The sequence below is a fragment of the Nycticebus coucang genome, chromosome 10, assembly GCF_027406575.1.
Source record: "Nycticebus coucang isolate mNycCou1 chromosome 10, mNycCou1.pri, whole genome shotgun sequence".
NCBI classification, from domain to species: Eukaryota; Metazoa; Chordata; class Mammalia; order Primates; family Lorisidae; genus Nycticebus; species Nycticebus coucang.
In genome coordinates this window covers 90,121,793-90,144,759 of record NC_069789.1, presented here as the reverse complement: position 1 = coordinate 90,144,759, position 22,967 = coordinate 90,121,793, and the positions used below count along the sequence as shown (strand labels likewise).

Genomic DNA, 22,967 nt, shown 5'->3' with positions numbered 1-22,967 from the left:
CTGCCTTCCAGCATAAGCTCAGCGCCAGCGTCTCCACTCCCTGCAGTCCCACCTCTTGGAATTCTCCTGGCCGTGGAGACCCCTTTCTCACTGAGGAAACACTGTCCACTCCAGATTCTCTGTTAGACTAAGTTCCATCTCCATTTCCTCTCTGGAGCCTGGAGTCAGGGAGTTTCCAGCTCAGAAGTGTCAGGGAGATGCTGCTGGGGTGAGCACCAGGCCAGCTGCAGGCTTGCTCAGGATGTTGGAGCAGGCGCCGGGGCACGATGCAGGCAGCAGGGGGTGCAAGTGAGACGGGATTTATAAGGGGCATCCCACGCAGTTATTCCAGGTTGCGTTTATTTTCTTTCTTTTAGCACTGGGCTTAACCTCAATGGGCACCGATTTTCTTCTGTAGATCTTCCATGAGAAGCTCTACCTCCTCCCATGAAGGTAGGGCTGACTGCTTTGCGGACTATTTATTCCCCAAGCATCTGGTAGATATTTACCCAGTAAATTTTCAACAGATGCATGAATGGAAGAATGAGTCATGCAGAAATAAAATACCTAAGGACCCTAAGGAATGCAAACAAAGCATCCAGGCCACCAGCTTGTAGGCTGCTCAGGACACTGTGGACACCTCCCTGGTACCCGCCTGCAGGACTGTCTCAGCTGGAGGAAACCTGGGTGGAGGCAGGTGTGGGGGTAGACTGGCCTCCACTAAACACACAGCCCCAAGTGAAATTGTTTTGTGTATACCTTTATTTAACTAAGGACGAGGAGACTTGCCACAAAAACATGGTGAATAAAATGTGACTTAAAAACACGAAAATGAGAAAAAAAAAAAAAAACACGAAAATGAGGAGGTGGGAAGGGAGTGATGCAGCAGTCCTGGGCTGGGCAGCTCGTGGCACCATCTCTGGGATTATGAGAGCGTCTGAGTCCTTGCTGGTCTGGTACAATTCCTTGCGATTAAGCACCAACTACCCGATGGGGCTGTGCAGCACACATGTATATGCAAGACACAGTCCCCCCCACCCCCACTGCACAAGGAGCTTCCACACTGTGTGAGTGCTGCAGAGGTCTAGAGGGGAAACTGGCTTCATAATGGAGGTGGCATCTGTAAGGGACTGACTGACAGTGGCTGAAACACTTGGTTGTAGAATTGCTCCAGGTCACACAACATCAGGTCTGTGTGTGAGAGCCAGGGAAGATCTGTCTCCAAAACCCAGGGTGGAAAGGACAGTAATTTTTAATGATTTCTAACCTGTCTTGTAGCTGGGACACAAGTATCCCTGTATGTCTGTCTTTACAAAATTGTTACCTGTGTCTAAACCGATTATGTATCACATGTTTCTTTTATAATTAAAATGATCTTTCAATGGCTTGGCACCTGTGGTTCAAGTGGCTCAGGCACCACCACATATACCTGAGCTGGTGGGTTCGAATCCAGCCTGGGCCTGTCAAACAACAATGATGGCTGCAACCAAAAAAAAAAAGAAAAAAAAATAGCTGGGCGTTGTGGCAGGCGCCTGTAGTCCCAGCTCTTTGGGAGGTGGAGGCAGGAGACTCACTTGAGCCCAGGGGTTGGAGATTGCTGTGAGCTATGATGCCACGGCACTCTACCCAGGGTGACAACTTGAGGCTCTGTCTCAAAAAAAAAAAAGATCTTTCAAGAGTTTTTTAAGATTCCTTAAGAAAACTGGACTTACTATAGGCAAATGCTTTTGGGTTCCTGTGGACAGGCCCTGATGATGAGAATAAAAGTTCTAGTTGCCTTTTAATTTTGTCTTTCATTTTACTCTTTGCTCTTTTATCTGTCCCTTAAAGTTGTTGTCTTAGGATCGAGACAAGATGTTGTGAACATCCTCAGTCACCTCGCTATCCTCTTATTAAAGCCGTCCTCATCTGCATTTGCTTCCTGCATTGGGGGAATTTGCGTTTTGCTGTTATTTTTATGTCATTTACTGGCCTGACCTTCCTGCTCTTGCCTCCTCACAGTGATGCCATCGGGGTTTTAAAATAATGATCCACTTTGGGGACCTGATCAGATCATGCTTTTTATGTTTTTCTCGTTTTTTCCTGCAAGTTCATAGGGAAGTCCCTTCTTAAGAAACAGATATTTCATTATCAATTTAGAAACATCTTTTCCTGAGCTGTTTTCCTTACTCACTGACCTTTGGTTCTTATCATTTTTCTCCCTGAAGTTAATAACAGGGCAAAAGTTTATTTTTCATCCTTGTTTGCTCTCCTGGCATTTTTCCTGTGGACAAGTGCCCATCTCATTTCTGTTTCTTAGCTCCTCCTCAATGGATTTACCATATAGGGTCTCTTGTTTCCTGAAGAATACCTTCCATCAGGAGTGACATCAGTCACTGCACTAAAAGCAGACACAGGCCAGGCATGGTGGCTCATACCTGTAATCCCACACTGTAGGAGGCTGAGGCAGGCAGATCCCTTACACTCAGGAGTTCGAGACCAGCCGCAGCAAGAACAAGATTGTCTCTAGTAAAAATAGAAAAACTAGCCAGGCATGGTGGTGGACACCTGTAGGTCCAGCTACTCAGGAGGATGAGTCAGGAGGATCACTGAAGCCCATTAGTTTAAAGTTGCAGTGAATTACGATGACAATGACGCGACAGCACTCTACCCAGGGGGACAGAGTGAGACTTTGTCAAATAAATAAATACAAACATACATACATACATAAATGTGGGGGGTGGGGCTGGAGGTTAGTAGAAAGGCCTATGGGCAAAGAAAATTGCCCTTAGAAGGAGATGCGGGTTGGTAAGAAACAGTCAGCAGCTCTGAGAGTGGAAGGAAAAGTGTGGGACATTCATTCAATAACTATTTCTGGGACCTCTGTTCCTGGTACTGCTCTAGGCATAGGAAAGATAATAATTCAAAGGTTATTGATAAAGGCTGCAGGGTGGAAAGGGAAAAAGGAAAGATGAAGACAATGTCCTGATGACTTGGATTCTCTTCTCTCTTACATATAGGAAAACAAGAAAAATAGTGTGCATGGTGGCCATATATAGTAGCAAAGGTGAAATAGACATTTATGGGTTTTTTTTCCTGGGAGTCTATTTGTCATTTACAGTTTTGTATGAAAAAATGCTTCTCATTGCTTGCATCAAAGAAGAAAAACATTCTTAAATATACTTATAGACTGTATCCGTGGGGGCAATGGGAGGAAGAAAGATGAACAGTCATTCAGGTGGGGCAGGCTTAGAGCCTGGGGCCTTTATTGCCCAGGAGTGAATGAATGAATATTTCCACAAATAATGAGTATTAAAAGTCCAGTAGTAGGCGGCGCCTGTGGCTCAGTGAGTAGGGCGCTGGCCCCATATACCAAGGGTGGCGGGTTCAAACCCAGCCCTGGCCAAACTGCAACAGAAAATAGCCGGGCGTTGTGGCGGGAGCCTGTAGTCCCAGCTGCTAGGGAGGCTGAGGCAAGAGAATCGCGTAAGCCCAAGAGTTAGAGGTTGCTGTGAGCCGTGTGACACCACGGCACTCTACCCGAGGGCGGTACAGTGAGACTCTGTCTCTACCAAAAAAAAAAAAAAAAGTCCAGTAGTAATTCAAGTGGGTATCTGTAACATATTTTGATGTTTACAATGGTTTCTCACACATTAAAAGTTACATTAAAATACGCCTAGACCAGAGCTGTGGACTGGGTTTGGGTGTGTAAAAACACAAAAGTAAAAACTTTTGGTTTGGGGGTAAGTTCCCAAACAGATAAAATGTTGTTCTGTCTCTTTAAATTTACCAACTCATGTTATTTATTTATTTTTGAGGCAGAGTCTCACTATGTCACCCTTGGTAGAGTGCCTTTGGGTCACAGCTCACAGCAATCTCAAACTCTTGGACTTAAGTGATCCTCTTGCCTCAGCCTCCCAAGTAGCTGGGACTACAGGCACCCGCCACAACGCCCAGCTATTTTTTTTGGTTGTAGTTGTCATCGTTGTTTGGCAGGCCCGGGCCAGGTTCGAACCTACCAGTCTCAGTGTATGTGGCCAGCTCCCGAGCTGCTGAGCTACGGGTGCCAAGCCTACCAACTCATTTTAATTTTGAAACTACTAACCACCTTGAGAGATAAGTACCATTAACTCTCTTTTAAAAGGAGAAAACTATAGAAACTAAGGAAATTTAATTCATAGATGGCTTCAAACAGAGTCTCCCCATGGTATCTGCTCCCCCTATGCCACTGTTCACCTCTCTTCCACCTAATCAAAGTGATATAAAAAATTTTAAAATATGGGCGGCGCCTGTGGCTCAGTGAGTAGGGCGCCAGCCCCATATGCTGAGGGTGACAGGTTCAAACCCAGCCCCGGCCAAACTGCAACAAAAAATAGCCGGGCGTAGTCCCAGCTGCTTGGGAGGCTGAGGCAAGAGAATCGCGTAAGCCCAAGTGTTAGAGGTTGCTGTGAGCCATGTGACCTCATGGCACTCTACCTGAGGGCGGTACAGTGAGACTCTGTCTCTACAAAAAAAAAAAAAAATTTTTTTTAAATATTAGCTCTCATCTATATTGTTTATGCTGATTTTTTCCTAGGATATAATTAGCATAAAGTTAATTTTCAGAATAACATCTACGAAGAATTTTCAGAAAAACAATATTGTCCATAGAAAATGACAAAAGGTTGTTAAAATATTTCCTCTTTATTGTTTTCAGATTGAGCGGAAGATTAATAATCAGCCTGAAATTGTTTTAAGTGATTATTAAAGAAATTTGAAATCTTTACTCATTCCTTCCAATCTTACTTTTTTGTTTTTTCATTAAAAAGCAATCCAGGGTGGCGCCTGTGGCTCAAAGGAGTAGGGTGCCAGCCCCATATGCAGGAGGTGGTGGGTTCAAACCCAGCCCCAGCCAAAAACTGCAATAAATAAATAAATAAATAAAATTAAAAAAAATAAAAAGCAATCCATTTATTTAGACATAGTCTTCTTAGGCAACTGTAACCTCTCCCAGGGTCGCAACATCACTCAGTATTTTTTTTTTTTTTTTTTTTTTTGTAGAGACAGAGTCTCACTTTATGGCCCTCGGTAGAGTGCCATGGCATCACACAGCTCACAGCAACCTCCAACTCCTGGGCTGAAGCGATTCTCTTGCCTCAGCCTCCCGAGTAGCTGGGACTACAGGCGCCCGCCACAACACCCAGCTATTTTTTGGTTGCAGTTCAGCCGGGCCGGGTTTGAACCCGCCACCCTCGGTATATGGGGCCGGCGCCTTACCGACTGAGCCACAGGCGCTGCCCCACTTGGTATTTTTCACTTGCAGTCTTCTCTTCAAACGCTTTTCTCAGGAGAATTCACATCACTGTCTCTGTTCCTGCCTCTTCGTCCCCTACAATGAGAAGATCCAATGTATCTCTCACTTTCACCGTTCTGCTTTTCTTCCATAATTTTTCTCCATTCAGCCTGAGTTCACCTTTGTAGACTGCATCTTCCACTTTGTTCCTCCCGATATCGAGGCCTGTCTTCAGGATAACATCATACCGAAATGACGGCACCGCTTTCTCCAGGTCTTTGTGGTCTCTGACCACGCTGGGGTCATCCTCAAGGTCTTCTTCTGCCTCACTCATTTCGTTACGATCCTCTTCTGTATCAGAGTCCTCTTCATCCTCTACTTTTTGCGGAGACTTTTTAGTAGATTTTTTAGAGCTTATGTTACTTTTCAGTCTTATGAAAAATGGAAAAATATGTTCAGGAGATATTAAAAGCCCTGGGAGTCTCCGTGAGAAAATATTATGGGAAGGTGCTTTATAATCTGATATATTTAACTCAGTACTTGAAAAATACAAATATCAATTCCAGGAGGTACAGCGTTTATGTGAGGAAAGTGTCCCTCGGAGCACACGCCAGAGTCCAATCCAGGCATTTGTCTTTCTTAAAACACCAGCAAGTAACCCGACATTACTCATAGCCATGGTGCATATAACCTGCACGTCAGGGCCACCTCCTTCCAATCTTTTTACTTAATTCCGTACATTTCTGCTCTATCAAGAGTCAGTATATTAAGCAGAAAGAGGATGGGATCTAGACATCTCTGTGATCTGTCCACTCTTTGTGTCGCTGGGGCACCAGTGGACTGACTGTGCCTCAGGTCCTCCAGAAGTGACCTAGAATGTTGGTGTGAAGATCAGGTGCCAGAGCCGATCTCTGTCGCCTGCTCCTCCGCGTCTAAGCCGTTATGGAGCAAAGGATGAAAGTCACTCCTGAATTCACTTTACAGAGCACTGCTCGGGCAACAGAAGGGGTAAGAATCCTTTCTTACTAAAACAGCCACCATTTATTGTGGCCTGAATATGCGCAAGGTGCTTTCCACATAGCATCTATCCTTTCCATTAGCCTACGAGATCGTTCCTATTTTCCCCATTTACTGCTGAGGAAATTCAGTTTCTGAGTCTCACAGAAAAGCATGTTGATAAATGTAAGAGCTGGGATGTGAGCACAACTTTTTCTCAGGTCCAGGGCTCTCTGAGAGACAGGTTAGTCTTATTTGACTGAAGTTAAGTAAACTTACCAGAAGATAATGCCTCAGTGTGACATGTATTATTAAAGAGAAGGATCTCATTACTGGAACATTTTCATCTCTTCATTTCCTTTCGGAATTCTGTAATTCCTCAGAGAACAGAAAATCTCTTTCCTGCAGATCAGTTAAATCCATGTAACAGATTTCAGTAAGCATGACTCAAAGGGTTTTTAATTAAGAAAGCATTACAATATAATTTATTTTTGAAGCTGGAACTGTGATCTCCCACCAGCAAAATTAAGTGCTGAGAGATTGCCCAAGAAGTGAGCACACATACTCACTCAAAGTCAATAACTTTGCTTTAAGTGAGAACAGTTTGTCCTTTAAAAATATACTTCTGGTAAGTTATCTCCAACTTTAAGGGGCAAAAAATGTCCCAATAGAAAGAGTGATCATCTCTCTGGCTTTTTAGCCTATGTAAAAGTAGATTAACAGCAGATGTGGAAACTCAGGCGATGTCTCTTTATGTCAGTGGTTCGTGAGCATCTGCCTGGGAATTACGTGCATGGCAGCTTACCTGTGGATATAGTTCTGAGCCAGCTAGCTCCCTGCCAAGTACTCCATCTCCCAGGCTGCCTTCCTACAAAATCTAGACTGTGCATCAGAAATTCAGAATGATTCTGCTTTTAGCACCAGGAAAACTGAATTAGAAAGGAAATCTGCTAAAAATAAAAACAAATAAATAAACAAAACACAGTGCAACCCAAGGTAAATATAACTTTGGATTTTTAAAATATACAAACATGTTTTTACCGTTTATATGTGTTTCTATTATTGCAGCATTTAATGTTGATTCTGTACTCGTTCTGGACTCTTGCTTCACTGACACTCCTGGGTCTCCTGCCACCCACCTCACCCTGTGTCTGAGCTGACTTCTTTTCTTCTGATCCATGTTGCCGGGTGCCCCTGTGCTCTTTCTGCAGTTCCCTACCTTGCTCACAAAATGTGCAATTGCTTGGAGGGCTCCTCTGTGGTGGCCAGCCTCCAAGATGGGCCTCAAAGATCCCACTCCCTGGTATTCACTCCCTTCTGCAAATCTCACAGTCCCAGTGTTGGTCTATATGGCCAAGAGCATTGGCAGAAATGATGGCATGTCACTTCTGAGGTTAGATTACAAGTAACTGTGGCCTCCTCCTTGGGCCTTGCAGGCTTTTTTCTCTCTCTTGGATCATTCACTTGTGGGGAAGCGATGTAGCGATCAGCCTTTGGGGAGGCCTACCTGGTAAGGAACCAAGGCCACCTGCCAACAGCAGTGTGAGTGACCTTGACAGTAGGTACCTTGATTAGACCCTCATGAGAGACCCTGAGCTATCGTCACCCAGCTACGCTGCTCCAGAATTCCTGACCCATAGACATTGTGAGATAGCAAATGCTTGTTTTCATCTGCTAAGTTTGGGGGTCATTTGTTACATAGCAGTAGATAACATGTCATCTATTCTCATGTCATCAACTACAACCTCCAAATTTAATTTTCCAGTTTGGGTTCTTCACTTGTACTCCAAACTCAGATTCACAATTGCCTGAATGTCCTGCTAAAAACAAAGCCAGTGTCGGGCGGTGCCTGTGGCTCAGTCAGTAGGGCGCTGGCCCCATATACCGAGGGTGGTGGGTTCAAACCCGGCACCGGCTGAACTGCAACCAAAAAAAATAGCTGGGCGGTGTGGCAGGCGCCTGTAGTCCCAGCTACTCGGGAGGCTGAGGCAAGAGAATCACGTAAGCCCGGGAGCTGGAGGTTGCTGTGAGCTGTGTGAGGACACGGCACTCTACCGAGGGCCATAAAGTGAGACTCTGTCTCCAAAAAAAAAAAAACAAAACAAAGCCAGTGTCTTCTTAATTAGATTATCTCCTATTCCCAATGGCTCATTCAAGGCCTTTCCAAACCTGTCCCTCCTCTCCCACATCCTTTAAATGCACTATTTTCCTTCTGGTCATAGAACCAGTATCTGCTGTCTTTGACTTTCCTTTGCCCTTGTGTACATCACCTGCCAAGTTAAAAAAAGTTCTAAAATGGGCAGCGCCTGTGGCTCAGTCGGTAAGGCGCTGGCCCCATATACCGAGGGTGGCGGGTTCAAACCTGGCCCCGGCCAAACTGCAACCAAAAAATAGCCGGGCATTGTGGCGGGCGCCTGTAGTCCCAGCTACACGGGAGGCTGAGGCAAGAGAATCGCTTAAGCCCAGGAGTTGGAGGTTGCTGTGAGCTGTGTGAGGCCACGGCACTCTACCGAGGGTGGTACAGTGAGACTCTCTCTCTACAAAAAAAAAAAAAAAGTTCTAAAATATGCATTAATTCATTTTGTTTATTTTCATTTTTAATTATGGGCACAAAAGTTGTATATGTTTATGGGGTACATGTGATGTTTTAATATAGGCATACGATGTATAATAATCAAATACAGGTAATTGGAGAATCCATCTCCTCAAGCATTTATCATTTCTTTTTGTTAGGAATGTTCTAATCCTACTCTTTTTTTCTTTTTTTTAATTAAATCATAGCTGTGTACATTAATGCAATCATGGGGGTACAATGTGCTGATTTTATATACAATTTGAAATATTTTCATCACACTGGTTAACATAGCCTTCATGGCATTTTCTTAGTTATTGTGTTTAGACATTTAAATTCTACACCAATCCTACTCTTGTAGTTATTTTAAAGTACACCATAACTTATTGTTGACTATAGTAACTTTGTTGTGCTATCAAGTATTATTCACTCTATCTATCTAACTATATTTTATACTCCTTAACTATCCCCACTTTATCCCCCACTACCCTTCCCATCCTCTGGTTACCATCATTCTACCTTCCATCTCCATGAAGTCAATTGTTATTTAACTCCCATATTTGAGTGAGAATATGTGTGATTTGTCTTTCTGTGCTCGGCTTATTTCACTTAACAGAGTGTTTTCCAGTTCTATCCCTGTTGTTGCAAATGACAGGATTTCATGCTTTGCTTATGGCTGAATAATACTCCATTATTTCCATGTACCACAAGTTCCTTATCCATTCAACCATCAATGCACACTTAGGTTGATTCCAAATCTTGCCTATTATGAAGAGTGCTACATTAAACAAAGGTTCCTCTTTCTCTGCATCCTCAAGAGCATTTATTATTTCCTGTCTTTTTGATAAAAGCCATTTTAACTGAGTTGAGATGCTATCTCATTGTAGTTTGATTGGCATTTCTCTGATGATTCATGATGCTGAACACCTTTTCATACATCTCTTGGGTATCTGTACGTCTTCTGAGAAATGTCTATTCAGATCTTTTGCCCATTTTATAAACAGCTTATTTGATTTTTTCTTATTGAATTGTTAGAGTTCTTTACATATTCTAACTATTAATCTCTAGTCAGATGGGTAGCTTGCAAATATTTTCTCCCATTCTGTAGGTTGTCTCTTCACTTTGTTGATTGTTTCTTTTGCTCTGCAGAAGGTTTGTAGCTTGATGTGATCACATTTGTCCAATTTTGTTTTGGTTGCATTTGTTTTGGGGTATTACTCAAAAAATCCTTGCCAGGACCAATGTCCTGAAGTATTTCCTCAATGTTTTATTTTAGTAGTTTTATAGTTTTAAGGTCTTAGGTTTAAGACTTTAAGCCATCATGATTTTTGTGTATGGTGACAGGGGTCTAGCGTCATTTTTCTGTATATGACTATCCAATTTTCTTAGCACCATTACTAAAAATAATATCCTTTCTCCTTTTTTTCTTGAGACAGAGTTTTACTATGCCACCCTTGGTAGAGTGCCATGGTGTCACTGCTCACAGTAACCTCAAACTCTTGCTTAAGTGATTCTTTTGCCTCAGCCTCCCAAGTAGCTGGTACTACTGGCGCCTGCCACCACGCCCAGCTGTTTTTTGGTTGCAATTGTCACTTTTATTTTTTTTTTTGAGACAGAACCTCAAGCTGTCACCTTGGGTAGAGTGCCATGGCGTCACAGCTCACAGCAACCTCCAACTCCTGGGTTTACGCGATTCTCTTGCCTCAGCCTCCCAAGTAGCTGGGACTACAGGCGCCCGCCACAACGCCCAGCTATTTTTTTTTGGTTATAGTTGTCATTGTTGTTTGGCAGACCTGGGCTGGATTCAAACCTGCCAGCTCTGGTGTATGTGGCTGGCACCTTAGCTGCTTGAGCTACAGGTGCTGAGCCTGCAGTTATCATTGTTGCTTAGCAGACCCGGCTGGGCTCGAACCCACCAGGCTTGGTGTATGTGGCCAGTGCCCTACTCACTGAGCTATGGGCGCCAAGCCTGTTTATCAGTTCTAACAGTTTCTAAAAGATCATATTGTATGCAAATAAGGATAATTTGACTTTTTTCTTTCCAATTTGGATGCCATTTCTTTCTTTCTCTGGTCCAACTGCTCTAGCTAGAACTTCCAGTACTATGTTGAATAACAGTAGTGAAAGTAGGCATTCTTATTTTGTTCCAGATCTTAGAGGAAAGGCTAGTATGAGGCCAGCTATGGGTATGTCATATATGGCCTTTATAGTGTTGAAGTATCTTCCACCTATACCCAGTTTTTTTGAGAGTTTTTATCATGAAGTGATGTTGAAATGTATTGAATATTTTTCAGCACCAGTTGAAATGATCATACATGTTTTGCCCGTTGTTCTGTTGATAGGATGTATCACATTGATTTGGGTATGTTGAACCATCACTGCATCCCTGGGATAAATGATGAATAATCTTTTTAATGTGTCATTGGGTTTAGTCTGCTAATATTTCGTGGAGAATTATCTCTTTTTGTTGTGGTGTCTTTGTCTGGTTTTGATAGCAGGGTGATACTGGCCTTCCAGAATGAGTTTGGGAGTGTTACTTCCTCCTTGATTTTTTGAAATAGTTTGAGTAAAATTGGTATGGCTTCTTCTTTTAATGTTTGGTAGAATTCAGCATGGAAGCCATTGGGCCCCGGGCTTTTTATTACTGCTTCTATCTTGTTACTTGCCATTGGTTTATTCGGGTGTATTTCTAGTTCAATCTTGGTGGTTGTATGTGACTAGGAATTTATCCATTTCTTCTAGGTTTTCCAGTTTATTGGCTGCCATATTTTGATGTTTCTGCCCTCAAAATGTCTCCCACTGTTCTCCACCTCAGATGCTTTCCTCCACCAGCCTCCACGGGGCTCTTCTCACTTCTGGTCTCCAGCTCTTTTTCACTCATTCTACATCCTGCTAATCTTCCCACTGCCCTCTTTTCCTCCTGTCAGTTACCTGCTCAGAAACTGCACAGTGGGTCCCTATTGTTTAGTGAATGGAACCCTAACCCTGGTTTGTTGAAAGGCATGTGAGCTTGACGTCAGTGGCCCAGCTGTGAGTCAGTCTGCTTTGGTGTGGTGGGAGCGGGTCACTGTGGTCCATCTGCCCATTGCTGTAGCAGAAAGTGTTGACAATCTCACCTGAAAAGAAATCCCAGACTAGGAAAAGGAGAAGAAGACATGGCTGGTTCTCAGATAAATACATCAAAGAAGCTGTTGACAATTAGGGATGTGGCTATAGAATTCTCTCCAGAGGAGTGGGCATGCCTGGACACTGCTCAGCGGAATTTGTACAGGTTTGAGATGATAGAGACCTACAGAAACCTGGTCTCCCTGGAACTTGCTGCCTCTAAGCCAGACCTGATCACATGTCTGGAGCAAAGAAAGGAGCCCTGGAATGTGAAGAGAGAGGAGACAACAGCTCAACACCCAGAACTGTCTTCTCATTACACAAAGGACTTTCTGCCAGAGCATGGGAAAAAGGAGTTATTTCTCAAAGTGACAGTGACAAGACATGGAAGCTGTGGTCTTGAAAATTTACACTTGAGGAAAGACTTCGGAAAGCTTCTTTCAGAGCTCTGCCACTCTGGTAAGCTAGAGAACAGCAATTCAGTCAACCTCCCTGTCTACTGCATAGGCTGTTATGGGGCATAAATGAGAGGAGGATGCAAATCATGACTGCAATGCGAGGGATCCTCTCACCGTTACCACCCCCACTCCTGCCACATATTTAGAGGCTTGGAAAAGATAATAGGATGCCCCGCCACAGCCTTGGCTCCAGGCAAGGCCATTTTCTTCCTGCTGCTCTCTGGCTTCTTTTTTTTTTTTTTTTTTTTTTTTTTTTTTTTTGACAGAATTCAACTTTTTATTGAACACCTTACAAAAAAGATTTAGTCAAAAAGACCAAAGCCCATGTCATCATCAGATTCCTCGGATTCTTCTTTCTTTGCTTCCACTTTCTTCTCCTCAGCTGGGGCAGCAGCAGTGGAGGGGGCAGGACCTCCTGCTGGTGCAGCACCAGCTGCTGGAGCAGGTCCACCAGCCCCTACATTGCAGATGAGGCTCCCAATGTTGACATTGGCCAGGGCCTTTGCAAACAAGCCAGGCCAAAAAGGTTCAACATTTACACCAGCTGCTTTAATGAGGGCATTTATCTTATCCTCCGTGACGGTCACCTCATCGTCATGCAAAATGAGGGCTGAGTAAATGCAGGCGAGCTCTGAGACAGAGGCCATGGCGCGAGCGAGTACTGAGATAGTGCTGCCGGGCACGGTGCTAGTCGCCGGATGAAGTGAGGGCCTCACCCCAACGCGGCCTTAGCTTCCTCGGAAGAACCGAGCACCTTGAAAGCAGCTGAGGAAAGAGCTGCTCTCTGGCTTCTTACTTTCCTCCATTAGCCCCTACTCACTCTGTAGAGGTCAGCTCAGTCTGTTTTCAACGGACCCCTCTAGTGAAACACACACTCTTGCTCTGTTCTCAAAGATAGTGGCAAACACATCTGAGAAGGCTCTTGAATTATTTTCTGTGCATTAGTCTTATCACCTCAACTAAATTGCAAGTTACAATGCACTTTATATGTTGGGTGATAATTATTTCTTACCATGCGTTGCACCAGGCTAGGTGCTTTCTGTGCACCCTCTGTTGAACTTCACTCTAGTCCTATGAGGCAGATGGTTTCATCTCCAGCTTATCTGTGACGAAACTATGGTTTAGACATGAAGCATAGGCAATTTTCTCAAAGTCACACATTTAGAAAGCTGTGGAGCCAGGATTGGAACGGACAATACTCTGCTTCTTCTTTTATGCTATTTGCTGGCCTTGGTACTTGCCCTTGGGCTGTGGTCAGGTGGGCATTATTGACTCCTTAGGTGTTGACCTGAGTTATGTGTAGATAGCCAAAGCAAAGTGGAAGATATGAGCAGAGAAAAATAAAAGGAAGGGGAAAAAGAAATAAAAGGTGATGTCTAAGGGCTATTACTTTTTTTTAAGATGGAAAAAACTTAATGTGTTTATATGCTCAAGGGAAAGAGCCAATAGAGCAGAAGAGGTACAAGCTATGACATTAATAATAGCTGACATTTATTAAGCACAGGCCTGTGCCAGGAGCCATGCTAAGTACTTCACCAGGATTATTTTACTAATCCTTCATAACATTCTTATAAAGTAGGTGCTGTTATTACCATAATATTTTACAGATGAGGAAAGTGAGGCTTTGTCCAAGATCACACAGTGAGTGGTGATTTAAAAACAGGGGTCTGAACTGCTGTGCCCAGGAATGAAGAGGCGGCTCCTTTCCTAGGATGGAAGCCAACGCCCTGTCTGAGGAGCACCTGGTAAACACAGTGCCTTGTGCTTTATTCACATTAATTATGAGACTTGTAGCGTCCTTCCGAGGTCTTTAAGAAATCGGACACTCAGTGGCTAGCAACTTACTCAAAGTCTTTATCTTCTCTCTTTAAATACATTCAACATGAATTATAATCAATGTGAGTGTCTGTGTCCCGAAACCATTATTAGCCTTTGTTTCCAACACTTCTCATCTGGTCAACTGGAATGAGAATTCTTAGCTCAGGAAAGTGATGAGCGTGGGGGCAGTAACTTGTGAGTGTTTGGGTTGAACAGCTCTTTTCAAGAGGCTCAACTTTAGTCCTGTGGATCTGGCAATTCTGCCTTCACTTTTTTTTTTTTTTTGAGACATAGTCTCACTGCGTTGTCCTGAATAGAGTGCCGTAGCACCACAGCTCACAGCAACCTCAAACTCTTGGGCTTAACTGGTTCTCTTTCCTCAGCCTTCCAAGTCACTGGGACTACAGTTGCCCACCATAAGGCCCGGCTATTTTTTTGTTGTAGTTGCCACTGTTGTTTGGCAGGCCCAGGCTGGATTTGAACCCTCCAGCCCCGCTCTATTAGTCTCTACCTTTATTTTTGACAGCAGAACTCTTCCTCACACTTTCAATGATGCAGGAATGGTACTATTTACAGCACTCATTTCACTGAATAAGGCAATTGAATTTTTTTTTTTTTGTAGAGACAGAGTCTCACTGTACCGCCCTCGGGTAGAGTGCCGTGGCGTCACATGGCTCACAGCAACCTCTAACTCTTGGGCTTACGCAATTCTCTTGCCTCAGCCTCCCGAGCAGCTGGGACTACAGGCGCCCGCCACAACGCCCGGCTATTTTTTTCTTACAGTTTGGCCGGGGCTGGGTTTGAACCAGCCACCCTCGGCATATGGGGCCGGCGCCCTACTCACTGAGCCACAGGCGCCGCCCAGCAATTGAATTTTATTTTTATTTTTATTTTTATTTTTTTGCAGTTTTTGGCCCGGGCTGGGTTTGAACCTGCCACCTCCGGTATATGGGGCCGGCGCCCTACTCCTTTGAGTCACAGGCGCCGCCTGGCAATTGAATTTTTGTATTTGCTTTAAAATCCACAGAATATTTTGGCTTAATCATAGACTTTTTTTTTTTTTTTTTAAGAGATAGAGTCTCACTTTGTCACCCTTGGTAGAGTGCCGTGGCGTCACACAGCTCACAGCAACCTCAAGCTCCTGGGCTTAGGCCATTCTCTTGCCTCAGCCTCCCGATTAGCTGGGACAACAGGTGCCCGCCACAACGTCCAGCTATTTTTTTGTTGCAGTTTGGCTGGGGCTGGGTTTGAACCCACCACCCTCGGTATATGGGGCCAGGGCCCTACTCACTGAGTCACAGGCATCACCCAATCATAGACATTTTAAAAAATAACTACTCAGGAGTATACTATTGAAAAAAATGTTGAAAGAGTATAGGGGATGTACTATAAACTCTTACTGCGTGAAAAGCTTAGAGAGAAGAAGTAGAGAGATAGCCAGCAAGTTATTGAGTTTGTATTTAACAGACACAGCACTATCCTGTCTGTACCTCACTTACTGTTCACAGCAACCGCTATCCCAGGTAGAAGGGCTTTCATCTGTAACAGAAAACCCGGCTTAAACAGACAGAGGTTGCTTTTCTCAGTTGACAAGAGGCCTGGAGGTGGCAGGCATTCTGAGACTGGTGTGGTGGCCCAGAAGTGTCATCAGGGATCCATGTCACCATTCTTACCATGTTGGCCTTGTTGCCCATGAGCGTTAACCTCACAGTTGGGGTTATCATGCCTGTGGTCACAACTAGGAAGAAGAAGAACAGAAAAGCCAGACCCTGCATGGGGCATCTTTGCTTTCATTAGAATGCAAAAGCTTTTCCAACAAACTCTTTTTTTTTTTTTTTTGTACAGACAGAGTTTTACTTTACTGCCCTCGGTAGAGTGCCGTGGCATCACACAGCTCACAGCAACCTCCAGCTCCTGGGCTTATGTGATTCTCCTGCCTCAGCCTCCCGAGCAGCTGGGACTACAGGCGCCAGCCACAACGCCCGGCTATTTTTTTGTTGCAGTTTGGCCGGGGCTGGGTTTGAACCCACCACCCTCAGTATATGGGGCCGGCGCCCTACTCACTGAGCCACAGGCGCCGCCCCCAACAAACTCTTCATCGACCATAACTGTGTCACCTGCCCATCCTGACTGCAAGGGGGAGTGAGAAAGCAATTGTCTTTTCTTTTACAGTCTGTCTGTAGTGGAGGTAAGTGAGAGAGAAGCTCATCAGTGTACAGAGGAGAAAGCTAGTGTGCTAGAATGCTGTCCCTAGTTACTCAGTCCGAAGGGGCAGAGCTGGGGCACAGACTCAGGTCCCATGATTCCAGCATCCATATTATTTCAGCCTCTCTGTTCTGCCTGAGGAGAGCATATGTCAGAAAGAAGACAGTGCTCAAAAATATATAGCAATGGGAATATATTCTAAATGGATCACTTTTTAAACCAGTAATTTTATGTGATTTTATCCTACGATATTTTTATTATTAATAAAAATCATGATTCTACTTTTATAAGTATGAATAACAACTCAGCTGTAAAGTTGTTGACTGAAGCACTACTATTGCAAAACACGGCAAGGAAAACCTTTGTTTTCAACAAGAGACTAGTTGAAGAAACTGTAGCATATCTATATGATGTCTGGCAATTAAGTTTGTGAACTCATCCTAGAAAAAGTGCTACATCCCTCATTGCTGAGTATCACTATGGTCACCTTCCAAGTACTCCTAGAAAGCTATGCACCAAGGCCAGTAGCCTTGAAGGTCTTCAGGCCAATGAATGGGGTCCTTCAAAGTAATTTTTTTTTTTTTTTGCTGTTTTTGGCCGGGGCTGGGTTTGAACCCACCACCTCCGGCATATGGGGCCGGCACCCTACTCCTTTAAGCCACAGGCACTGCCCTCAAAGCAATTTTGGAACTCTTTTTCTGGCAATTATATCCTAAATGTCATCAAAATGTCCTCCTTTCAATATTTCCTTTATCTTCAGGTAAAGAAAAAAGTCATTGCAGGCCAGAGGAAGTGAGTAGGAAGGATGTTTCAACATGGTTATTTGTTTACTGACTCAAAAGTCCCTCACAGAAAGTGCTGTGTGAACTGGTACATTGTTGTGATGCAAGAGCTGTGAGATGTTGGCAAAAAGTTCAGGTCATTTTCGTCTTTCGGACACAAGTCTTTTCAGCACTTCCAAATAGTAAACTTTGTTAACTGTCCAGTTGGTACAAATTCATAATGAACAATCCCTCTGATACCAAAAAAGGTTAGCAATATCATTTTGACTCTTGGTTTGGACCAAGGGAACTTTTTTGGTTGTGGAGAATTGGCTGCTTCCATTGTTCACTTTGACACTTCGGGGTCATATTGGTTTGTATTCCCATGTTTCATCAGCAATGATAACACAGCCCAAAACATGTTCTTGCCTCTCCGAAAAGTCCTGACAAACTTCAGCTCTGCTTTGCTTTTGTTCATTGGTGAGCTCCTTCAGGACCATTTTTGCACACACCTTTCTCATGCCAAGATTTGTAGTTAACATTTTCCAAACTGTTCCTCTATTGATGTTTACTTGGTCTGCTGTGCTTCTCACTGTCAGCTGACAATTCCGAAGCACAATTCAATGAATTTTTTCAATGTTTTCATCAGTTCCGTTCATTACTGGAGCTCTGACCTGTCTTCATCAGTGACGCTTTCTCTCCCCTCAGAAAAATGTTTAATCCATTTATACACTGCTGTTTTCTTCATAGCATGATCCCCATAAACTTGGACTAACATACCCCTGATTTCATTTCCACTCTTGCCAAGTTCAACAAGAAATTTCATGTTTGTTTGTTGCTCTAATTTAAGCTCTGACATTCTCACAATAGCACACAGAAACATGCAACAACAATGAACACCCACTCAGAAAGACACCACCACACATCAACATGAACATAGCTGTGAGACACTGACACAGGAAGGTTATGAACCCTTACTGAGTTGTTTTCACAGTGCTGTCAACATGAGGACATGATCGCAAGTCCATGAACTTAATTGTCAACCTTGTATACCATGAAATAGAATAGTAAGAAGTAATCTTCCTTCCTTCCTCTTTTTTTTTTATGAGAGACAGAGTCTTACTTTGTGGCCCTTGGTAGAGTGCCATGGTGTCACACAGCTCACAGCAACCTCCAGCTCTTGGGCTTAGGTGATTCTCTTGCCTCAGCCTCCCAAGCAGCTGGGACTGCAGGCACCCGCCACCAATGCCTGGCTATTTTTTTTGTTGTTGTTGTTGCAGTTTGGCTGGGGTTGGGTTTGAACCCACCACCCTCGGTATATGGGGCCGCCGCCTTACTTACTGAGCCACGGGCACCACCCAATTTCTTTCTTTTCTTTCTTTCTTGACAGAGTCTTGCTCTGTCACCCTAGGGAGGGTGCTGTGGCATTATAGCTTACAGCAACCTCAAACTCTTGAGCTCAAGTGATCCTCTTGCCTCAGCCTCCCTGGTAGGTGGGAACTATAGGTGCCCACCACACATCTGTCTATTTTTTTTAGAGATAGGGGTCTCACTCTTGCTCAAGCTGGTCTCTAACTCCTAAGCTCAAGTGAGCCACCACACTTGGCTAGAAGTAAAGTTTCTGATGAATCTTGATATTTACAATATTTCGTGAAATGAAATAAGTAAATTATGAGTATATAAGTATATACATCATCCCAAGTTTTAAAGTATATATTTTATATATCAAATCTAGAAATAAATATAGCAAAATGTTCACAGTAATTATATTCAGGTGATAAGAATATATGATATTTTTGCTTCTATCTTTGTATTCTTTTTTTTTTTTTTGAGACAGAGTCTTACTTTGTTGCTCTCAGTAGAGTGCTGTGGCATCACAGCTCATAGCAACCTCAAACTCTTGGGCTCAAGCAATCCTCTTGCCTCAGCCTCCCAAATAGCTGGGACTATGGGTGACTCCTGGGACTACAGGTGACTCCCACAACATCCAGCTAATTTTTCTATATTTAGTAGATATGTGAGCCTCACTCTTACTCAGGCTGGTTTCAAATTCTTAAACTCAAGCAATCCAGCCAACTTGGCCTCCCAGGGTGCTAGGATTACAGGTGCAAGCCACCATGCCTGCCAAAAATTTAATTTTTAAATGTCAGACTTATTGAAGATTTATTTATAAGTCCATTTTAGGTAAAATTCCACCCTTTTTAGGTGTCTTGGGTTTTGACCAATAGATATAATTATGTATCCACTGTCACAATCAAAAATCAAAATATGACTGGCTCAGGGTCTATGGCTCAGCAGCTAGGGCACCAGCTGGCGGGTTTGAATCCAGCCCGGGCCTGCCAAACAACAAGTATAACCAAAAAATAGCCGGGTGTTGTGGCAGGCACCTGTAGTCCCAGCTACTTGGGAGGCTGAAGCAAGGGAATCACTTAAGCCCAAGAGTTTGAGGTTGCTGTGAGCTGTGATGCCATGGCACTCTACCGAGGGCGACCTAGTAAGACTCTGTCTCAAAAAAACAAAAACAAAAAAATCAAAATAGGAGGCCAGGTGCTGTGGCTCAAGTCTGAGCTCACAGCAGTCTGGGAGGCCAAGGCAGGTGGATTGCCTGAGCTCAGGAGTTTGAAACTAGCCTGAGCTAGAATGAGACCCTGTCTTTAAAAATAGCCAGGCGTTGGGGTGGGGTAGACCCAACTATTAGGAAGGCTGAGGCAAGAGGATCTCATGAGCCCAAGAGTTTGAGGTTGCTATAAGCTACAATGTCATGGCACTCTTCTGAGGGAGACAAAGTGAGATTGTCTAAAAAATAAACAAATAAATAAAAAATCAAAATATGAGATATTTCCTATGCCCCAAGTAGTTCCCATGTGCCATTTTGTAGTTAATTCTTTCAATCTAGTCACTGGCCCATGGCAACCACTCATTTGACTTTTGTCTTGACAATTTTGCCTTTCCTGGAATGTCATGTATATGAAAATATATAGCACACGAACCTTCATTTCTGGTCTCTATCGATTAGCATACGTGCTTCTGAGAGTCATCTATGTTGTTGCATTTGTAAGTAGTTCATTCCTTCTTTCTTTTAAAGAAAAAATTCTAGAGGTTAATGTTCATTCCTGTTTACTAACGAGTATCATTCCATAGCACGGATGTACCATATGCTTCTTTTTTCATTAATTGGTGGATATTTGGGTTGTTTCCTTTCTTTTTTTTCTTTTTTTGACTAATAATTATTAGTTTGTGAGGGCTGGTATAACTAAGTACTACAACTACGTGGTTTAAACTATAGAAATGTATTGTCTAGCAGTCTTGAAGGCTAGAAGTCCAAAATCAAGGTCATAGCAGGGCTTGTTCCCTCAGAGGAGCCTTTCTCTCTTTGGGCTTGGAAACAGCCATCCTCATGTTGGTGTTCTCCTTGTATGTCTATCTAATCGTTAACCTGAAGACTAATGATGTTATTTCTCATCTCTACCTTTTCTGTAGCAAAGTGTATGTACACATTCTTTGTCTTTTTTTTGAGACAGAGTCTCACTTTGTTGCCCTGGATAGAGTGTCATGGTGTCAAAGCTCACAGCAACCTCAAACTCTTGGGCTTAAGCAACTCTCTTGCCTCAGTCTCCCAAGTAGCTAAGACTACAGGCTCTTACCACAACACCAGCTATTTTTAGAGATATGGTGTTGCTCTTGCTCAGGCTGTGAGCTCGAATGTGTGAGCTCAGGCAATCCACCTGCCTCGGACTACCACAGTGCTAGGATTATAGGCGTGAGCCACCGTGCCCGGCTTTTTTGTCTGTTTTTAAAATTGGGTTGCTTGTTTCTTTTCTTTTCTTTCTTTCTTTCTTTTTTTTTTTTTTGAGACAAAGTCTTACTATGTCACACTTGGTAGAGTGCTGTGGCGTCATAGCTCACAGCAACTTCAAACTCTTGGGCTTAAGCAATTGTCTTGCCTCAGCCTCCCAAGTAGCTGGGACTACAGGCGCCGCCACAGCACCTGGCTATTTTTTGGTTGTAGTTGTCGTTGTTTAGCAGGCCGGGGCCAGGTTCGAACCCCCCACCCCCGGTGTATGTGGCCAGTGCCCTAACTGCTGAGCTACAGGCACCGAGCCGGGTTGCTTGTTTTCTTATTAGTCATGAGAGTTCTTTATATATTCAGAATGAGTCCTTTAGCAAACATGTGGTTTGTAAATACTTTCTCTCATTCTATAGCTTATCTTTTCATTTTTTTTTTTTTTTTGTTATTGTTGGGGATTCATTGAGGATACAATAGTCTTTTCATTTTCTTAATATCTTTTGAGAAGCAGAAAATTTTAATTTTGATAAAGTCCAATCTATCTTTAAAAATGTTTGTTCATGCTTTTTGTCTCTTTCCTAAGATTTCCTCGCCTAACTCAACATCCCAGAGATTTCTCCTTTGTCTTCTGGACGTTTTATAATTTTAGGTTTCACATTTAGGCCTATGGTCCATTTTATGTTCATTTTTGTATGTGGTATAAAATATCATCTACCCAGATATTAACCATATAAAATTATTGGTTCCAGAAAGATGACATTTATGTCCTAGATATGCTAGATAAAATAGTGTAAAAGGAACTTTCAGCTTAAAGCTTGATTACAAGAAAAGCAAAGAAATCTCCTGATGTAAAAGATAAGGAGGGAACTGAATTCTCAGTGTTGAGTATATAAATTAGCATTGCAGCCATCGGTATTGTGGCTGGGGGATGGGATGAGTGTATAAAGTTTCTACTGACCTAGCGACTGGAGGTTAGCAACCATGAGAGCATGGTATAGCAGTCTTGAGTTCACTTAAGGTAGCTTATGGTGGCTGAGACTCAGTATAAAACGGTAATGCTGAATTCCTGAAAGGGTACATTTTCAGTGAAAGAATGGCAGGGAGAAACAAAAATCATTCACCAACTCAAGGAAATGACAAGAAAGCTTGAGTTTGTCCCTTGAGAAGTCTCTTGAGGAATTTAAACTATCCTGCACCTTGCACAGATTTGAAGGTTAAGGGGATGATGTATGAGTGGTCCAGAAACCCCACCTCCAAAATGAATTACATATAATATACCATTGGAATGCTTGGCAGAATTGATGTACAACTGGAGAGCGACGTCTATGAATTCCTACAGGAAAACATATCCCTAGTAAAGATAGGTTACCAATAAAAATGTATAAAACAAGGCAGAACCCATCGGGCCCACCATAGATGTCTGTTGTCCACAGCAGGGGCACACAGATAATGGAGAGAACAGAGCCCTTGTGGTTGTGTGTGACCCTACACCCTCAGCAAGAACCAGCAGGGTTGCAACAGGGGGATTAGAGCCCAAGAAGTCCCTGTAATGGTTGCAACAATAATATCAAAGGGAACATAAAACCTGACTTGGAAGAAACACTTAAAGCCCTAAGAAAATAACAGGATGCTATTTTTTTTTTTTTTTGAAAAAAAAGAGCAAGCAGATTTGAAAGTGTTTTGAAAAAGATAAATCAAAATATATGACCAAGATTGCACCACAGAGAAATAGAAATAGAAAATACGACAGAGGAGAAGGCCCGAGGAGGAGAGTTAACTAGGTCTTTTGAGATGTGGTTCTTTAGCAGTTTTATCTTTTTAGAAAGGAAACTATCACAGGGCAAGAACTCTCACCTTTCTCCATTTTCTGAGCTGAAAAAGATTGCAGTAAAATCTTAAAAAGGGATCTGAACATTAAGGATATCAGGATAAAAAAAATCCACGCAAGGGTATCTTTTATTAGGGAATTAGAATTAATAGCAAGGGGATTAAATGCAGGATATAGTTGCTGTGAAGGCAGAGGTGGTTGGAACAA

The 22,967-nt window shown here is 43.1% G+C and overlaps 1 protein-coding gene and 1 pseudogene across 1 annotated transcript; both read right to left on the bottom strand.

Moving 5' to 3' along the window:
- Positions 1 to 4,908: 4,908 nt before the first annotated feature.
- LOC128597306 (mitochondrial transcription rescue factor 1-like) lies at positions 4,909 to 5,909 on the bottom strand (annotated as a pseudogene).
- A 6,720-nt stretch (positions 5,910 to 12,629) lies between these two features.
- LOC128597308 (60S acidic ribosomal protein P1) lies at positions 12,630 to 13,141 on the bottom strand. The gene has a single exon (XM_053607586.1). It carries the CDS (start codon positions 13,006 to 13,008, stop codon positions 12,664 to 12,666), a length of 345 nt encoding a protein of 114 aa, XP_053463561.1. The 5' UTR covers positions 13,009 to 13,141; the 3' UTR covers positions 12,630 to 12,663.
- Between the last annotated feature and the right edge of the window lie 9,826 nt (positions 13,142 to 22,967).

Excerpts from the sequence above, each read along its gene's own strand:
- LOC128597308 (XM_053607586.1), bottom strand. The coding sequence starts at position 13,008 with ATGGCCTCTGTCTCAGAGCTCGCCTGCATTTACTCAGCCCTCATTTTG.